This window comes from Ranitomeya imitator, chromosome 2 (genome assembly GCF_032444005.1).
Source record: "Ranitomeya imitator isolate aRanImi1 chromosome 2, aRanImi1.pri, whole genome shotgun sequence".
Classification (NCBI taxonomy): Eukaryota; Metazoa; Chordata; class Amphibia; order Anura; family Dendrobatidae; genus Ranitomeya; species Ranitomeya imitator.
In genome coordinates, this window is record NC_091283.1 from 538,834,053 (window position 1) to 538,852,439 (window position 18,387).

Consider the following 18,387-nt stretch of genomic DNA (forward strand, 5'->3'; position numbering starts at 1 on the left):
TTGCAGCTCCCAGCGTCCGGTCCCGGCGCCTCCATCTTCCCGGCGTCTCTGCTCTGACTGATCAGGCAGAGGGCGCCGCGCACACTATATGCGTCATCGCGCCCTCTGCCTGAACAGTCAGAGCGCAGACGCCGGGAAGATGGAGGCGCCGGGAAGATGGAGCGACGCCCGGCGGCTGGAACGCGGACAGGTGAATATAACATACTTACCTAGTCCTGGCGATCCTCGCGCTGTCCCTGCCTTCCTCCCCGTCTTCTGTGCTGCAGCATCTTCCTGTCAGCGGTCACCGGCACCGCTGATTAGAGAAATGAATAGGCGGCTCCGCCCCTATGGGAGGTGGAGCCGCTTATTCATATCTCTAATGAGCGGTCCCACGTGACCGCTGAAGAGGGGAAGACACTGCAGCACCGAAGACGGGGAGGAAGGCAGGGACAGCGCGAGGATCGCTGGGACTAGGTAAGTATACCTCAGCGCCCTCTCCCCCTCACCCGCCGACCCCACCACTACCGTGACTAGAGTATAAGCCGAGGGGGGCACTTTCAGCCCAAAAATTTGGGCTGAAAATCTCGGCTTATACTCGAGTATATACGGTATATTATTTCCCAGAGTAGGACTGAATGGCCTGTAAGTCTCTTTACCCTAGCAAGTCACTCTCCACAAGGAGAGACATCACCCATTAGAAGCAATTCATAAAAGAGCACCATGGCACTGCCATAGTGTGACTTTTTTTTTTTTTTTTTTTTTTTTAGACATACAGTTGAAACCAGAAGTTTACATACACTATATAAAAAGACAAGTGCATGTTTCTCTCAATATCTGACATGAAATCAGAATAAACCTTTCCCGTTTTATGTCAATAAGGAATAACAATGATTAGTATTTGCAATCAGAATAAACCTTTCCCGTTTTATGTCAATAAGGAATAACAATGATTAGTATTTGCAGAGAGCGCGCGAGAGAGAGCGCATGAGAGAAAGCGCGCGAGAGAGAGAGCGAGAGAATGTTTTAAGACATTTTTATTACTTACTGCAAAGTCAAAAGTTTACATACACTAAGATGACTATGCCCTTAAACAACTGCGGAGTGCCCATAAGATGATGTCATGTGTTTGGACGCATCTGGTAGATGTTGCCAAAAAGCTGAGTTAGAGACACCTGATGTATTTTAATGCACACCTGAAACACACTGCTTCTTTGTGTAGCATCATGGGAAAGTCAAGAAATCAGGCAAAATATCAGGAAGGGAATTGTGGACTTGCAGAAGTCTGGCTCATTCTTGGGTATAATTTCAAAATACGCAAGTACAAACAAGATGGGAATATCCAGCCATCATACCGCTCAGGTAGAAGATGGGTTCTGTGTCCCAGAGATGAACGTGCTTTGGTCTGACATATGCATATCAATCCAAGGACAAAAACAAAAGACCTTGTGAAGATGATGACTGAAACTGGAAAGATTGTACCAATATCCACAGGGAAACAAGTGCTGTATGAAAATGGGCTGAAAAACCACTCTGCCAGGTAGTAGCCATTACTTCAAAAGAAACAAAAAAAAGCCAGATTAATGTTTGCAAATGCACACAGGAACAAAGACCTTAAACATGTCCTGTGGTCTGATGAAACTAAAATTAAACTTTTTGGGTTTAATGACTATCTTTATGTTTGGAGGAAAAAGGGAGAATCTTGGAAGCCTAAAAACACCATCCTAACTGTGAAACACGGGGGTGGCAGCAACAAGTTATGGGGTTGTTTTGCTACAGGAGGGACTGGTGCACTTCACAAAATATATTGCATCATGAGAAAAGACTATGTGGCAATACTGAAGCAACATCTCAAGACATCAGACAGGAAGTTAAAGTTTGGGCAGGAATGGGTCTTCCACTTGGACAATGACCAGAAGCATACTGCCAACATGGTGACAAAGTGGCTTAAGGATAACAATGTCAATGTTATGGAGTGGCCATCGCAAAGCCCTGATCTCAATCCTATTGAAAATTTATGGGCAAAGCTGAAAAGGCCGGTGCGAGCAAGGCGACCTACAAACCTGGATTGGTTACACCAGTTTTGTCTGGAGGAATGACTCCAAATTGCGACAAACTATTGTGAGAAGCTTGTGGGAGGATATCCCAAACGTTTTACCCAAGTCATTCAGTTTAAAGGGCAATGACGTTGCAGTACGTAATAAAAATGCCTTAAAAAAAAACATTCTCATTCTGGCATTTGGGAAATATTATGGAAATCCTAATTGACCTAAAACGGAAAAGGTTTATTCTGATTTCTTGTCAGATATTGAGAAAAACATGCATGTGTGTCTTTATATAGTGTATGTTAAGTTCTGGTTTCAACTGTACATGCAATTTTTTTTTTTTTTTTTTTTTTTTTTTTAAACACACTCCTGAGCTGCCATAGCCAAGTCTGAGAACACTATGTGCAATAGTGGTGCATAGGACACAGTAGCCCTATAATGACAAGCGAATGAATGGAGCTGAAACTGCACCATTCCCAGGAGATGACTTATTAAGCCATCATCTGCCTTTAACAGCCACATGCATAGCTTTGCTCCAGAACAGACAATCAATTAAATTTCACAGTCAGTCATTCTTTGACAGTAGAATTTAAATAACGGAGCCTGACATGCATTCAGTTTTAACTGCCCACTGGACCCCTCTTTCACAGGGTGCAGATGGGTTGTAATAGTATTGAGAAGGACATATACAGGTGCATATCACAAAATCAGAATATCATCTAAAAGTTAATTTCAGTTCTTCAATACAAAAAAGTGAAGTCCTATATTATATAGAGTCATTACAAACAGAGCGATGTATTTCAAGTGTTTATTTCTGTTAATGTTGACGATTATGGCTTACAGCCAATGAAAACCCAAAAGTCATTATCTCAATAAATTAGAATACTTTATAACACCAGCATGAAAAAATGATTTTAAAATCCGAAATGTTGGCCTACTGGAATGCATGTTCAATAAATGTACTCAATACTTGTTTGGGGCTCCTTTGGCATCAATTACTGCATCAATGCGGTGTGGCATGGAGGCGATCAGCCTGTGCCACTGCTGAGGTGTTATGGAAGCCCAGGTTGCTTTGATGGTAGCATTCAGCTCATTTGAATTGTGGGGTCTGGTGTGTCATCTTCCTCTTGACAATAGCCCATAGATTCTCTATGGGGTTCAGGTCACGCGAGTTTGCTGGCCAATCAAGCACAATCCAAAAAGCTTGTCGACAGAGGGAAGCATGAAGTGCTCTAAAGTTTCCTGGTAGACGGCTGCGCTGACTTTGGTCTTGATAAAACACAGTGGACCTACACCAGCAGACGACATGGCTCCGCAAACCATCACTGATTATGGAAACTTCATACTAGACCTCAATCAGCTTGGATTATGTCTCTCCACTCTTCCTCCAGAATCTGTGACCTTGATTTCTAAGGTCTAGTGTCATTAGATGTGTCATTAGAAAATTGCATTTTTCTAATGCAATGAGGTTTTTACCGTAAAGTGTGTTTTTTATTCACACTGGCCACCAAGCCTTTTATTAGACTCCTACTTGTTCTGCACAGACCCCGTTTAGCAGGCTCATCATCACAGACATGAATACAATGAAAGGTGACGTTTCAATGCACAATAGGTAGCAGAGGATCCAGTATGCACAATACAAGATGTCACAGTTCACCTCCTCCCCCTCCCTTGGCAGTAACCGTCACCCAGGTCAGAGTATGCCCAGAAGAGGCTTGTGTATAGCTCAATGAGGCAGACCTACTGTACTGTTGCTTCTGCTCATGTGGCTGCTGAGGAGAACAGAAAACATGAGCCTAAGATCAGGCCTAGTGAAGGGTGTAAAAATAGCAAGATTTCAGATTTTTGTTTCACATATACAGCAAGCATTATGGAAAGTTAAAAAGATAAAATATTGCATGTAACAGAAAAACCTGATTTAAATCTTTGTTAAGGACACTTTCCCTTTAATAGGACATGTGCATGACACCTGTCATGTGGGCAAGATAGATGGCAAGCACCCGACGGGCACACATTACCAGCCAATGCATAAGTGAGAAGAGCTGCATGACCCCTCTAACCCAAGTATGCACAGCCAAACCCCAGTATTCACAAGGATGGAGGAACTGTACTTACATATTGGTTCCTCAGCTCGGATATAATAAGCCGTAAACTAATGTATTCCTTTTCATCTATTTCTGTCACTGTACGCCGATAGTCTTCCTGGAGAAAAAACAAATAAAAAAGGAAACATACATTATGTTATAGAGTGATAGCACAGGACTTGAGCACTTGCAAGACGACTGTGTGCAACAAGGGGCACGTATACGGTACTACTTACCACATGAGGATACTTTGCTATTTTAGAAACCAACTTTGCCCGGGTAATGTAGTATCTGAAAACATAAGCACATGAAAACGATTGTAAGTATTGTCCCATCATGGAGGGGGGAGGTTGTGTTCCCAGTACCTAAGAAGAACACTAGGAGAATGGCCCTCACCTGGAGATCTGATCCAAGTAAGATGCCGCTTCACTCTCCACTGTCCGCAACTCTGCTACAGTCTCTTCCTAAATGGAAGAAACAAAGAAAATGCAAGTGTCATGAATGTGCGACAGCAGGAAACGAGGCAGGGGTCCTTGGATGTAGACATTCTAGGTCTGGCAGGAGGGTCCTGCTTGGTTCCAGAGATCATATAAATAGATATGACAAGAGTCATTCTAACACCTCTGTAGTATGAGGAACAACTATCTACTTATGTCTTTAGCCAATGTTAATCCTGGGTTCAGAGGTCCGACATGTAGTGCTGCTGTAGCATTAATCCTTTCAAGTAAACAACAAAGAAAGCCCCCGAAAAGGTGTCATCCGAGACTAGAGGATACCTAATGCACATGCAGACAACAGGGAGCTACAGCAGACCCTTCAGGGGCAATACCTAAAGCATGTAGCACTTATGGCAATGGATCGGGACAAGTTTATTTTAACTCACTAGAGTGAACAAACTATTTTTCAACTATGACTAGTGTCACTGTGTGCTAATCACTCGGGAATGTTTTAATATCTTCCAGTGATATTGAGATTATATTTTATGATCATGGTAAGGTTAGGTTGATAGTTTTGTAAATAAGCGCAAAGCACAAGAAATTTGACATTTCTAAAAATTAGACATTTTGAAACTTTTAAAAATTATCCCTTTAATCCAGGTAGTCATACAACTCAATATTATTTACAAAAAACATTTTTTACCACCTAAATGTCGCTAACTTCTAAACAGGCCGCTATAGCCAGGGGACTATGAGGCTGTTATTTGGCCGGGAATTGCCATGACAACCATCAGTACCAAACAATAATGATCTTAGGATGCAGATGGGGGTTAAACAGGGAGCCCCCTACACTAAACCTTTTAGATGCTGCTGTCAATAGCAACTGCCATGGTCAATGCTAACACCTATCATGACTGATGGAGTGTGATCGTGTATAGCTGACCGCTGCTGCATGGTCACCCGTCGGCGGATGCGATTCTCTTATACTTCAGGTCAGTTTTAAAGTAATCGGTGGCCACTAAGAGGGTTCAGATTCTAAGCTATGATTATATTCTAAGCATTATTCCAAAATAAAAAAAATAAAAAAATCAACTTTTTGAGGCTAAAAAAGGTGCCTTGGGCTCCCCTTCCTTTCAAAATGTTTTTCTTCTGCCAAATTAGAGTACATCAACAAATTTGTTTTGTTTTTTCACCAGACAAACTTCTTAATGTTGATGTGGGAGCCGACCGCTGAGACCGGTACTGATCAGCAGAACAAGAAACTTTTCTTTAGAAAGTAGCGGCAGTGCGTAACCTCACCTGCTGCACTCAGCTGCCCCATAGAGAACGAATGGAGAGGTTGTTGTGTGGCCAACCTGCTGCACCACTTTGTAAGTGGCAGTGAGATACCCAACTGTCAGCAAGTTATCGTCCATCCTGCAGATAGGTGATAACTCCTCATCTGAATAGCTGCATCGGGAACCCAGCTTCCTGGAGCGCTCCCGATAATCAGGTGGTCGGCTCCGCAGTTGCATGTGTCATGGCTGTGACAGTCACATGCATGGACAGCCTGTGTGTTGTGACTGTCACAGCCGTGACACATGCAGCTGCTTTATCAATTTTACCAAAAGCGGAACGGTATAATTGCCTCCCCCAAAAGAAATTCATGAATAGCTGGTTTTTGGTCATTCTGCCTCACAAAAATCGGAATAAAAAGCGATCAAAAAATGTCACGTATCAGAACATGTTACCAATAAAAATGTCAACTCGTCCCCCAAAAAACAAGACCTCACATGACTGTGGACCAAAATATGGAAAAAATTTTTGCTATAAAAAGCGTCTTTTAGTGTGTGACAGCTGCCAATCATAAAAATCTGCTATAAAAAACGCTATAAAAGTAAATCAAACCCCCCTTCATCACCCCCTTAGTTAGGGAAAAATAATAAAATTAAAATTTTTTTAATTTTATTTCCATTTTCCGGTTGGGGCTAAAGTTAGGGTTTGGATTACATTTACGGTTGGGATTAGGGTTTGATTAGAGATAGGGGTGTGTAAGGGTTAGGGGTGTGGTTAGGGTTACTGTTGGGATTAGGGTTAGGGGTGTGGTTATGGTTGAGATTAGGGATAGGGGTATGTTTGGATTAGGGTTTCAGTTACAATTGGGGGTTTCCACTGTTCAGGCACATCAGGGGGCTCTCCAAACGCGACATGGCGTCCGATCTCAATTCCAGCCAATTCTGCGTTGAAAAAGTAAAACAGTGCTTCTTCCCTTCCGAGCTCTCCCGTGCGCCCAAACAGGGGTTTACCCCAACATTTGGGGTATCAGCATACTCGGGACAAATTGGACAAAAACTTTTGGGGTCCAAGTTCTCTTGTTACTCTTGGGAAAATAAAAATTTGGGGGGCTAAATTATTTTTGTGGGAAAAAAAAGATTTTTTATTTTCACGGCTCTGCGTTGTAAACTGCAGTGAAACACTTGGGGGTTCAAAGTTCTCACAACACATCTAGATAAGTTCCTTGGGAGGTCTAGTTTCCAATATGGTGTCACTTGTGGGTGGTTTCTACTGTTTGGGTACATCAGGGGCTCTGCAAATGCAATGTGACGCCTGCAGACCAATCCATCTAAGTCTGTATTCCAAATGGCGCTCCTTCCCTTCCGAGCTCTGCCCCATATATGCGGTATCAGCGTACTCAGGACAAATTGGACAACAACTTGAAGCATTCCAGAGTTATAACCTCATATAGGGACAGTGGTCAGAATTGTAAAAAATGGCCTGGTCATTAACGTGCAAACCACCCTTGGGGGTAAAGGGGTTAACCCCTTTCTGATCTCGGACGGGATAGTACGTCCGAGGTCAGATCCCCTGCTTTGATGTAGGCTCCGACGGTGAGCCCACATCAAAGCCGGGACATGCCAGCTGTTTTGAACAGCTGACATGTGCCCGCAATAGCGGCGGGTGAAATCGTGATTCACCCGCCGCTATTAACTAGTTAAATGCCGCTGTCAAACGCTGACAGCGGCATTTAACCGGCGCTTCCGGCCATCGGGCCGGAAAGGAGCGCATTGCCGACCCCCCTCACATGATCGTCTGCGATGCGTCTGCATAGTAACCATAGAGGTCCTTGATACCTCTATGGTTACTGATGCCGGCCTGCTGTGAGCGCCACCCTGTGGTCGGCGCTCATAGAAATGCAGGAATTCAGCTGCATAGGAGCGATCTAATGATCGCTCCCATGTAGCTGAGCCGATAGAGTTGTGCCAGCTTCTAGCCTCCCATGGCTGTTGAAGCATGGCAAAAGTAAAGAAAAAAAAAAAAAATTTAAAAAAACGTGGAAAAAAAAAATATAGAAAGTTTCACCCCATTCAAAATAAAAAAAAAAAATCAAACCTACAAATATTTGGTATTGCCGCGTTCAGATTTGCCCGATCAATAAAAAAAAAAAAAAATTAACCTGATCGCTAAATGGCGTAGCGAGAAAAAAAAATCGAAACGCCAGAATTACATTTTTTTTTGGTAGCCGCGACATTGCATTAAAATGCAATAACGGGCGATCAAAAGAACGTATCTGCACAAAAGTGGTATCATTAAAAATGTCATCTCAGCATGCAAAAAATAAGCCCTCAACCGACCCCAGATCACGAAAAATGGAGACGCTACGGGTATCGGAAAATGGCGCAATTTTAATTTTTTTAGTTAAGTTTGGATTTATTTTTCACCACTTAGATAAAAGAGAACCTTGACATGTTTGGTGTCTATGAACTCGTAATGACCTGGAAAATCATAATGAGAGGTCAGTTTTAGCATTTAGTGAACCTAAAAAAAAAGTTAAACAAAAAACTAGTGTTGGATTGCATTTTTTTTAAAATTTCACCGCACTTGGAACTTTTTTCACGACATGGTAAAATTAATGATGTCGTTCAAAAGAACAACTCGTTTCGCAAAAAATAAGCCCTCACATGGCCATATTGATGGAAAAATTAAAAAAGTTATGGCTCTGGGAAGGAGGGGAGCGAAAAATGAACACAGAAAAACGGAAAATCCCAAGGTCATGAAGGGGTTAACAACCTTTTTTTCTGCTGTCAGTTTTACAGTTAGTCACAGGACTGGGAGAAGGGAGAGACTTGGCGTCCGGGCCAAAGAAAATGCATATATTTTTAAGATAAATGAAAAGGTGCTTAGAAAGGAAGAAAAAGAAAAAAAAAAAAAAATCTATAAAATACAATATAATAAGACAATGGAGGATCACCTGTATTGACACCCCAAAATTGTTTCCATCTTCTATCCTCGGAATTAATAGTTGTACCCACATTTTTACCTACATGAAAAAGAGGAAGTATTAGGAGTTGGCCTCCCAAAAAAAAATGGAAAAACAGATGTACTGCTAATAACCTGCACCTCAAACATATCAAAAGCGAGTTGAGGAGATAGACAATATAGAAAACACTCACCGTGTTGCATTTCTCTATGAGTAGCCTTATCTCGGGTTTTACTCTTTCAATGATCTCAACAAGGGGGGCATTACTCTTCAGCATCCCATGGGGCATCACAAATACTTTTGTACCTACAGAAGGAAAACCATATTTCCAAAATGCTTTACTATAAACCAATTATCGACGATCACATAGTTAGAAGTCACCACTCCTGCCAGGACGGAGAAAACATTGGAGCGTTCTGTGCATTTCTAGGCCATTGATAGACTCGCCATGTAATATTTCTACTTATGCAGCTAGTCAGTCATATCAACTTCCCTCTGCAACCGCTAATGACTGGAGATTTCAAAAGTGGGACTCTCTGTCAACCATTTACCATAGCATGGGGCCGCTAAACATTCGAGACCACAATTCTGGTGCTGAAGTACTTGTATTCACGAGCTGTCGTTCCATCGCCAACCAACTGCTAATTGACAGCTTCTCTATCCTGTGAGCAAACCTGTCCATTTGTGGCGCCAAGGCTCATGAATATCATGGGTTACTGAGCTGGCACACACAATGGAGAGCACTCCTCAGCTCCTCCTGCACAGTAGTAGCCAACCAACGATTTCATGAAAACTGCCGCCAAAAAAAACCAAAACAAAACAAGGAATACAAAGGACTTACCGCAAGACAATTCTGGAGAACCAAGAAATTCTTTAAAATATGCATGCTCCTGACGCAGACACCATTAGTATCATACCTTGCCAATCACCACATTACAAAATGCTGCCAATTCTTAACAGTTGTTATGCAGCTAAGCTCACTTCCACAACACACAGCGAGTAGTGCTGTCAGCATCACCCCTACAGATACCGGTCAGGTTCAGGGCTAGAGGCACAGGTACAAGCGGCGTTCATTAAAGATTTCCCCTGTCCCACTTCTGTTTATCACAGGACGCTGAAAATGCACATGTGTAATGATGTAAGTCTCTATAGGTTATGTGCCAATTTGCAAATCAGGAATGATAACGGTCTTGATTTTACACGTGCTGTTTTGGTGTGAGGATTGATAATGGACCCAGTGGAATACAGAGCAGTCATCACGTTCCTTTACTTGAAAGGCCACACATCAAAGTAGACGTTTGATGAGATGAAAGGTTTATGGAGATGATTCCCCATCATATGATGTAGTCAAGAACTGGCATCGTCAATTCAAATGTGGTCGGACTTCAGTGCAAACAGTTCCAATTCCAGGGTGACCCCACTCTGCTATTGATGAACACACCATCCAGCAAGTGGAGGTCGCCATTCTGGAAAATTGCCACGTAACCATTCGCCACCTAGTCCAAGATTAGTGTGAGGTCTGTGAAAAAAAATCATCCAAGACCATCTTCACATGCATAAGGTATCTGCTCGCTCAGTTCCCCAGCTGCTCACACCTTTCCAGAAGCAGAAACGAGTCGAATGCTCTCAGGCTCTATTGCGATGTGCATGGAAACCAGGAGGACTTTTTCAGCAGACTGATCACACAGGATGAAAGCTGGGTCCATCACTATGATCCTGAGACTGAAGTCCAGTCGGTGAAATGGAAGCATCATGACTCACCGCCTCCAAAGAAGGCACGTGCCCAACCCTCGGCAGGCAAGGTCATGCTCACAGTATTTTGGAACCAGCACGGAGTAGTACTGATGGATTTCCTAGCAAAGGGTACCATGATCACTGGGGCATACTATGCTTCACTGCTGTGGAAGTTGCAGGAGGCCACAGCCAAAAGACGTGGCATGCTCACCAAAGGTGTATGCCTTCTGCAAGACAATGCAGGGGTGCATTCGTGCACTAGTATTCGTGTATTTTTAATTCAAAGTACTTTTTTTCTAAGTACTCGGCAGTTATAACATGGCAGAATATAATCAAGCATCTCTTCTCTCTTCATACAGGTAAACATATCATTCATTCTCTGAGCTGAAATATCCTGCATGTCTATTGCTCCAGTCCCTGCCAGCAAGCAGCTTGGATGGTATCTGAGTCATTCTATTTTCGGCATTGAATCCTGCATGTATCTATATATGTTAGTCATCCTATTATGCATTTGTTTGTGTTTATAGATATTTAACTCACTTTTGCATGTCCTTACTCAGAGAGATCACATAACTGTTTCAAAGCGGTTTATGATCCATGTAGACCTGGACATTTGTTTATCTGATCACTACATTTACTGTGTCCTGTTGTCTCAACTGAGTTGAGTTAGATTGATTGCCAACGAGCTTTAACACAAAAAAAAAAAAAAAAGTGAGATCTAAGGGCTAGCCTTCTATAAATGTAGACTTAGCTTGGGGATGCATTCGTGCAGGGGTGCATTCGTGCACTATTATTCGTGTATTTTTATTCAAAGTACTTTTTTTCTAAGTACTCGGCAGTTATAACATGGCAATTAGAGAGGGCAGGAGGCAGGTAAGAATCTAAATCTAACCCATATTCACTTGAAATAGCACAAATACTCACCATATTTATTTGTATAATCTATATCCTGGCTGCTGCATTCACTCACATTCACCGCCCTTGCATTAACTCTCTACACTCCATCCATATCGGCCCCTCTGTCCTTGCCTCTCCTATGTATAGTACTCATGCTCTATTCACATTGCTTAACAGCACAGATCCATTCAGTCCCACCATCCAACACAAGAGACATTCTCACAAATCACTTAACCAACTGCTCACTCTTTCGATCCTCCTTCCCCTAGTCGCTGGAGACATCTCTCCAAACCCCGGCCCCCCATGTTATAGCCAGTCAAACCTCCCAACTACTACACTCAGAAACCCCTCTAGCCTTATTAATATTCCCTGCATGTCTTCTGTCTCTTTGAATTGTGCCCTTTGGAATTCTCGCTCTGTGTGTAATAAACTCTCCTTCATTCATGACTTCTTCCTTTCTAATTCTCTTAATCTCCTGGCTCTTACTGAAACCTGGATCCAGCAGTCAGACACCACCGTTGCTGCTGCTCTTTCATATGGTGGACTGCACTTTTCTCATACCCCAAGATCAGACAACAGAGCAGGTGGAGGCGTTGGTCTGCTCCTTTCACCCAAATGTACTTTCCAAGTTATCCCCCAAGTACCCTCACTTGTCTTCCCTTCCTTTGAGGTCCATGTGGTCAGACTCTACGTCCCCTTCTCCATGCGAGTGGCGGTGGTGTATCGTCCTCCCGGCCCCTCTCATCAGTTCCTGGATCACTTTGCCACCTGGCTTCCACACTTTCTTTCCTGTGACACCCCCACCCTTATCATGGGTGATTTCAACATCCCCATTGCCTCTCCCCTATCCCCATCTGCTTCTCACCTTTTATCTCTATCCTCCTCTTTCGGCCTCTCGCAGCATACTAACTCTCCAACACATGAAGATGGAAACTCCCTTGACTTGGTCTTCTCCCGGCTTTGCTCAGTGGATGATTTCACAAACTCCCACTCTCTGACCACAACCTTCTTTCATTCTCTATCAAGAACTGCCATCCCGCTCAGGTCACCCCCACTTTCCTCACTTATAGAAACATACAGGCCATTAACACCCAGAAACTTATGAAGAACTTGCAGTCCTCATTGGCCCCAATCTTCTCCATCTCATGTCCTGATTCTGCTCTGAAGCATTACAATGAAACCCTGCAAAGTGCTCTGGATGAAGCTGCTCCTCCTATACATAAAACAACTCGGCACAGACGGCAACAACCGTGGCACACGCTGCAAACACTTTTCCTGCAGCGGTGCTCCAGGTGCGCAGAACGTCTGTGGAGAAAATCTAATCTACCCGAAGATTTCATCCATTATAAGGTCATACTAAAGACATACAATTCTGCCCTTCACCTCTCCAAACAAACCTACTTCAACACCCTCATCACCTCCCTGTCCAATAACCCTAAACGTCTCTTTGACACGTTCCAGTCCCTACTCAACCCAAGAGAGCAGGCCCCAACCACTGATCTCCATGCTGACGATCTGGCCAATTACTTCAAAGAAAAAATTGACCACATTCGACAGGAAATCATCTCCCAATCTCTTCACACCATGCACTGTCCTCCCTCCCCCACTGCATCTAGATCACTCTCTGACTTTGAAGCAATTACAGAAGAAGTAAGCAGGCTCCTTGCATCTTCTCGCCCGACCACTTGCACCAGTGACCCCATTCCGTCACATCTCCTCCAGACCCTTTCCCCGGCTGTCACCTCTCACCTAACAAAAATATTCAACCTTTCCCTCACTTCCGGTATTTTTCCCCTCCTCATTTAAGCATGCCATCATACATCCATTACTTAAAAAACCATCCCTCGATCAAAACTGTGCCGCTAATTCAGGGGCGGATTATCAGAGGGTCAATATGGGCGGTAGCCCAGGGCCCAGTGGTCTGGGGGGGCCCTGGGCTACCGCACAGATTGACCCTCTGATAATCATCTGATCTGTGCATGCCGGCGGCCGCCGGCGGCATTTATGTGCCCCCCGCCGTAACCGGTGAGCAGAGAGAGGGGGCCCGCATCGGGCCCCTTCTCATCTGCTCACCGGGCCCCTTCCGGCGCTGCGGCGGTTTCCTATTGATGTGCGGGCGCGCGCCCGCACGTCAATAGTTAACAACAACAGCCGCCAGCCAATTGGAGGCTGGCGGCTGAAGTCGGCTGCGCGCACACGTCGCCGGCGTCTGACGTCATTGTCAGTCGCCGGCGAGTGTGCGCTGCAGAAGGGAGCTCGCCGCCGGGAGCGTGGACAGGTGAGGAGCCTTTTTTTTTTTTCTGATCAGTTAAACGGTGGACTGTGGACACACTGGGGGGCAATGCTGGAGGGAGGACACACTGGGGGGCAATGCTGGAGACACTGGGGCAGGTTGGAGGACACACTGGGGGGCAATGCTGGACACACTGGGGGCAATGCTGGAGGACACACTGGGGGCAGATTGCTGGAGACTGTGGGGCAGAATGCTGGAGACAGTGGGGCAGAATGCTGGAGACAGTGGGGCAATGCTGGAGACAGTGGGGCAATGCTGGAGACAGTGGGGCAGAATGCTGGAGACAGTGGGGCAGAATGCTGGAGACAGTGGGGCAATGCTGGAGACAGTGGGGCAATGCTGGAGACAGTGGGGCAGAATGCTGGAGACAGTGGGGCAGAATGCTGGAGACAGTGGGGCAATGCTGGAGACAGTGGGGCAATGCTGGAGACAGTGGGGCAATGCTGGAGACAGTGGGGCAATGCTGGAGACAGTGGGGCAATGCTGGAGACAGTGGGGCAATGCTGGAGACAGTGGGGCAATGCTGGAGACAGTGGGGCAATGCTGGAGACAGTGGGGCAATGCTGGAGACAGTGGGGCAATGCTGGAGACAGTGGGGCAATGCTGGAGACAGTGGGGCAATGCTGGAGACAGTGGGGCAATGCTGGAGACAGTGGGGCAATGCTGGAGACAGTGGGGCAATGCTGGAGACAGTGGGGCAATGCTGGAGACAGTGGGGCAATGCTGGAGACAGTGGGGCAATGCTGGAGACAGTGGGGCAATGCTGGAGACAGTGGGGCAATGCTGGAGACAGTGGGGCAATGCTGGAGACAGTGGGGCAATGCTGGAGACAGTGGGGCAATGCTGGAGACAGTGGGGCAATGCTGGAGACAGTGGGGCAATGCTGGAGACAGTGGGGCAATGCTGGAGACAGTGGGGCAATGCTGGAGACTGTGGGGCAATGCTGGAGACTGTGGGGCAATGCTGGAGACTGTGGGGCAATGCTGGAGACTGTGGGGCAATGCTGGAGACTGTGGGGCAATGCTGGAGACTGTGGGGCAATGCTGGAGACTGTGGGGCAATGCTGGAGACTGTGGGGCAATGCTGGAGACTGTGGGGCAATGCTGGAGACTGTGGGGCAATGCTGGAGACTGTGGGGCAATGCTGGAGACTGTGGGGCAATGCTGGAGACTGTGGGGCAATGCTGGAGACTGTGGGGCAATGCTGGAGACTGTGGGGCAATGCTGGAGACTGTGGGGCAATGCTGGAGACTGTGGGGCAATGCTGGAGACTGTGGGGCAATGCTGGAGACTGTGGGGCAATGCTGGAGACTGTGGGGCAATGCTGGAGACTGTGGGGCAATGCTGGAGACTGTGGGGCAATGCTGGAGACTGTGGGGCAATGCTGGAGACTGTGGGGCAATGCTGGAGACTGTGGGGCAATGCTGGAGACTGTGGGGCAATGCTGGAGACTGTGGGGCAATGCTGGAGACTGTGGGGCAATGCTGGAGACTGTGGGGCAATGCTGGAGACTGTGGGGCAATGCTGGAGACTGTGGGGCAATGCTGGAGACTGTGGGGCAATGCTGGAGACTGTGGGGCAATGCTGGAGACTGTGGGGCAATGCTGGAGACTGTGGGGCAATGCTGGAGACTGTGGGGCAATGCTGGAGACTGTGGGGCAATGCTGGAGACTGTGGGGCAATGCTGGAGACTGTGGGGCAATGCTGGAGACTGTGGGGCAATGCTGGAGACTGTGGGGCAATGCTGGAGACTGTGGGGCAATGCTGGAGACTGTGGGGCAATGCTGGAGACTGTGGGGCAATGCTGGAGACTGTGGGGCAATGCTGGAGACTGTGGGGCAATGCTGGAGACTGTGGGGCAATGCTGGAGACTGTGGGGCAATGCTGGAGACTGTGGGGCAATGCTGGAGACTGTGGGGCAATGCTGGAGACTGTGGGGCAATGCTGGAGACTGTGGGGCAATGCTGGAGACTGTGGGGCAATGCTGGAGACTGTGGGGCAATGCTGGAGACTGTGGGGCAATGCTGGAGACAGTGGGGCAATGCTGGAGACAGTGGGGCAATGCTGGAGACAGTGGGGCAATGCTGGAGACAGTGGGGCAATGCTGGAGACAGTGGGGCAATGCTGGAGACAGTGGGGCAATGCTGGAGACAGTGGGGCAATGCTGGAGACAGTGGGGCAATGCTGGAGACAGTGGGGCAATGCTGGAGACAGTGGGGCAATGCTGGAGACAGTGAGGCAATGCTGGAGACAGTGGGGCAGATTGCTGGAGACAGTGGGGCAGATTGCTGGAGACAGTGGGGCAGATTGCTGGGGACTGGGGCAATGCTGGGGACAGTGGGGCAATGCTGGAGACAGTGGGGCAGATTGCTGGAGGACACACTGGCGGGCAATGCTGGATGACACTGGCGGGCAATGCTGGAGGACACACTGGGGGCAATGCTGGAGACAGTGGGGCATATTGCTGGAGACAGTGGGGCAGATTGCTGGAGACAGTGGGGCAGATTGCTGGAGACAGTGGGGCAGATTGCTGGACACACTGGGGCAGATTGCTGGACACACTGGGGCAGATTGCTGGACACACTGGGGGCAGGACTGGAGGCATGGGCAGAATGTAGACACGGGGCATGATTGGAGACACGGGGTAGAATGAAAGACATGGGGCAGGATTGGATCATGGGGCAGGATGGATACGATGGATACGATGGAGACAGATGGGGAGATCATATGGGGCATAATGGATACTCATGAGTGCAGGATGGGAGAACATATGGCTGGAGCGAGGAATGAGATACATGGGGTGGGGAATATTATTACCATAGGGGCTAATTAAGGGATATTATTACTGCAGTTATGTATTTATTTTATTTTTTTGAGTATACTGTTTTAAATGGGGGGGCGGTCCTGTTACTGTGCAGAGTGACACTATCGCCTTTTTCTCTTCATGTGGTGTAATGTAGAAGTTGTGAAAAATTAAGTAATGTGTTCTACAAGCGGAGCTCGAGATAACTGTTATTTCTTGCAGAAAGGAGTCCTGGCTGGAAGAAATGATGGCGGTCTGTGCTGGATGAAAGATGAAGGACTTCACCTAGAGACGTCACTGGTGAGTCAGTGTTACCTATACACTGACACTATACACTGTATACTATATACAGAGGTCCTGTGGTACAATGTCACCAGTGATCTCTGTATTACCTCTACACAGACACTGCATACTAAGTACAGATCTCCTGTGAATACTGGCACTTATGGTGATAGTATTGTGTTTTTTTTTTGTTTTTTGTTTTTACTGATCAGTATTGTAGTATTCAGTCACTATGTGGTGGTAATATGTGGTCTGGAAATGGTGTTGTGGTATTTGTCCCTTGTATGTGCTATTTGGTCACCAAGTGGTAATATGTGGTCTTGACATGGTGTGGTGGTATTTGTTCCTTGTATGTGATATTATTCGATCACTGTGGTTGTAATTTGTGGTCTGGTCATGGTACGGTGGTATTTGTTCCTTGTATGTGATATTATTGGTCAAAATATACCTAAATTGTATTGCAGATTTTAACAAATATTGAATAGGTTACAGTAGAGTAGGGCCCGGCCATTTTTCTGGAATAATCTGGTTCGGGTATATCATGACCCCCCGTCACATAAACCCCCGTCACATGACCCCCCGTCACATGACCGGGGGGCCCACAGTGTGTGAACAGCCCGGGGCCCTGGCTACCCTTAATCCACCCCTGCGCTAATTATAGACCTGTCTCTAATCTTCCCTTGATCTCTAAACTCCTCGAACGCCTGGTCCACTCCCGTCTTACCCGCTATCTCTCAGATAACGGTCTTCTCGACCCTCTTCAATCTGGCTTCCGCTCTTTACACTCTACTGAAACTGCCCTCACTAAAGTCTCTAATGACCTACTAACAGCTAAATCTAATGGTCATTACTCCATGCTAATTCTCTTGGATCTCTCTGCAGCATTCGATACTGTGGATCACCAGCTCCTCCTCACTATGCTCCGCTCCATCGGCCTCAAGGACACCGTTCTCTCCTGGTTCTCCTCCTATCTCTCTGACCGATCCTTCACTGTATGTTTTGCTGGTTCCTCCTCCTCTCACCTTCCCCTTACTGTTGGGGTTCCTCAAGGATCAATCCTAGGCCCCCTCCTCTTCTCGTTGTATACTGCCCCTATTGGACAAACAATCAGTAGATTTGGTTTCCAGTACCATCTCTATGCTGACGACACCCAATTATACACTTCTTCTCCTGATATCACGCCTGCCTTATTAGAAAACACCAGTGATTGTCTTACCGCTGTCTCTAACATCATGTCCTCCCTCTATCTGAAACTAAACCTGTCAAAAACTGAACTCCTCGTGTTCTCTCCCTCTACTAACCTACCTTTGCCTGACATTGCCATCTCCGTGTGCGGTTCCACCATTACTCCAAAGCAACATGCCCACTGCCTTGGGGTCATCCTTGATTCTGACCTTTCATTCACCCCCCCCCCCCACATTCGATCACTGGCTCGCTCTTCTTACCTGCATCTCAAAAACATTTCTAGAATTCGCCCTTTTCTTACTTTCGACTCTGCAAAAACTCTTACTGTTTCACTTATTCATTCTCGTCTGGACTATTGTAACTCTCTACTAATCGGCCTCCCTCTTACCAAACTTTCCCCACTCCAATCTGT

General features: G+C 46.3%; 1 protein-coding gene across 1 annotated transcript in view; it reads right to left on the reverse strand.

Moving 5' to 3' along the window:
* The window catches only part of PSME3 (proteasome activator subunit 3), a 36,276-nt gene that overhangs the window by 1,318 nt on the left and 16,571 nt on the right, over positions 1-18,387 (reverse strand). The window contains exons 6-10 of the mRNA XM_069751902.1: positions 8,976-9,088; positions 8,774-8,842; positions 4,505-4,572; positions 4,345-4,399; positions 4,140-4,226 (exon numbers count right to left, since the gene is read on the reverse strand). Of these exons, the coding sequence (XP_069608003.1) occupies positions 4,140-4,226; positions 4,345-4,399; positions 4,505-4,572; positions 8,774-8,842; positions 8,976-9,088 (392 nt within the window). The remainder of the gene's footprint in view (positions 1-4,139; positions 4,227-4,344; positions 4,400-4,504; positions 4,573-8,773; positions 8,843-8,975; positions 9,089-18,387) is intronic.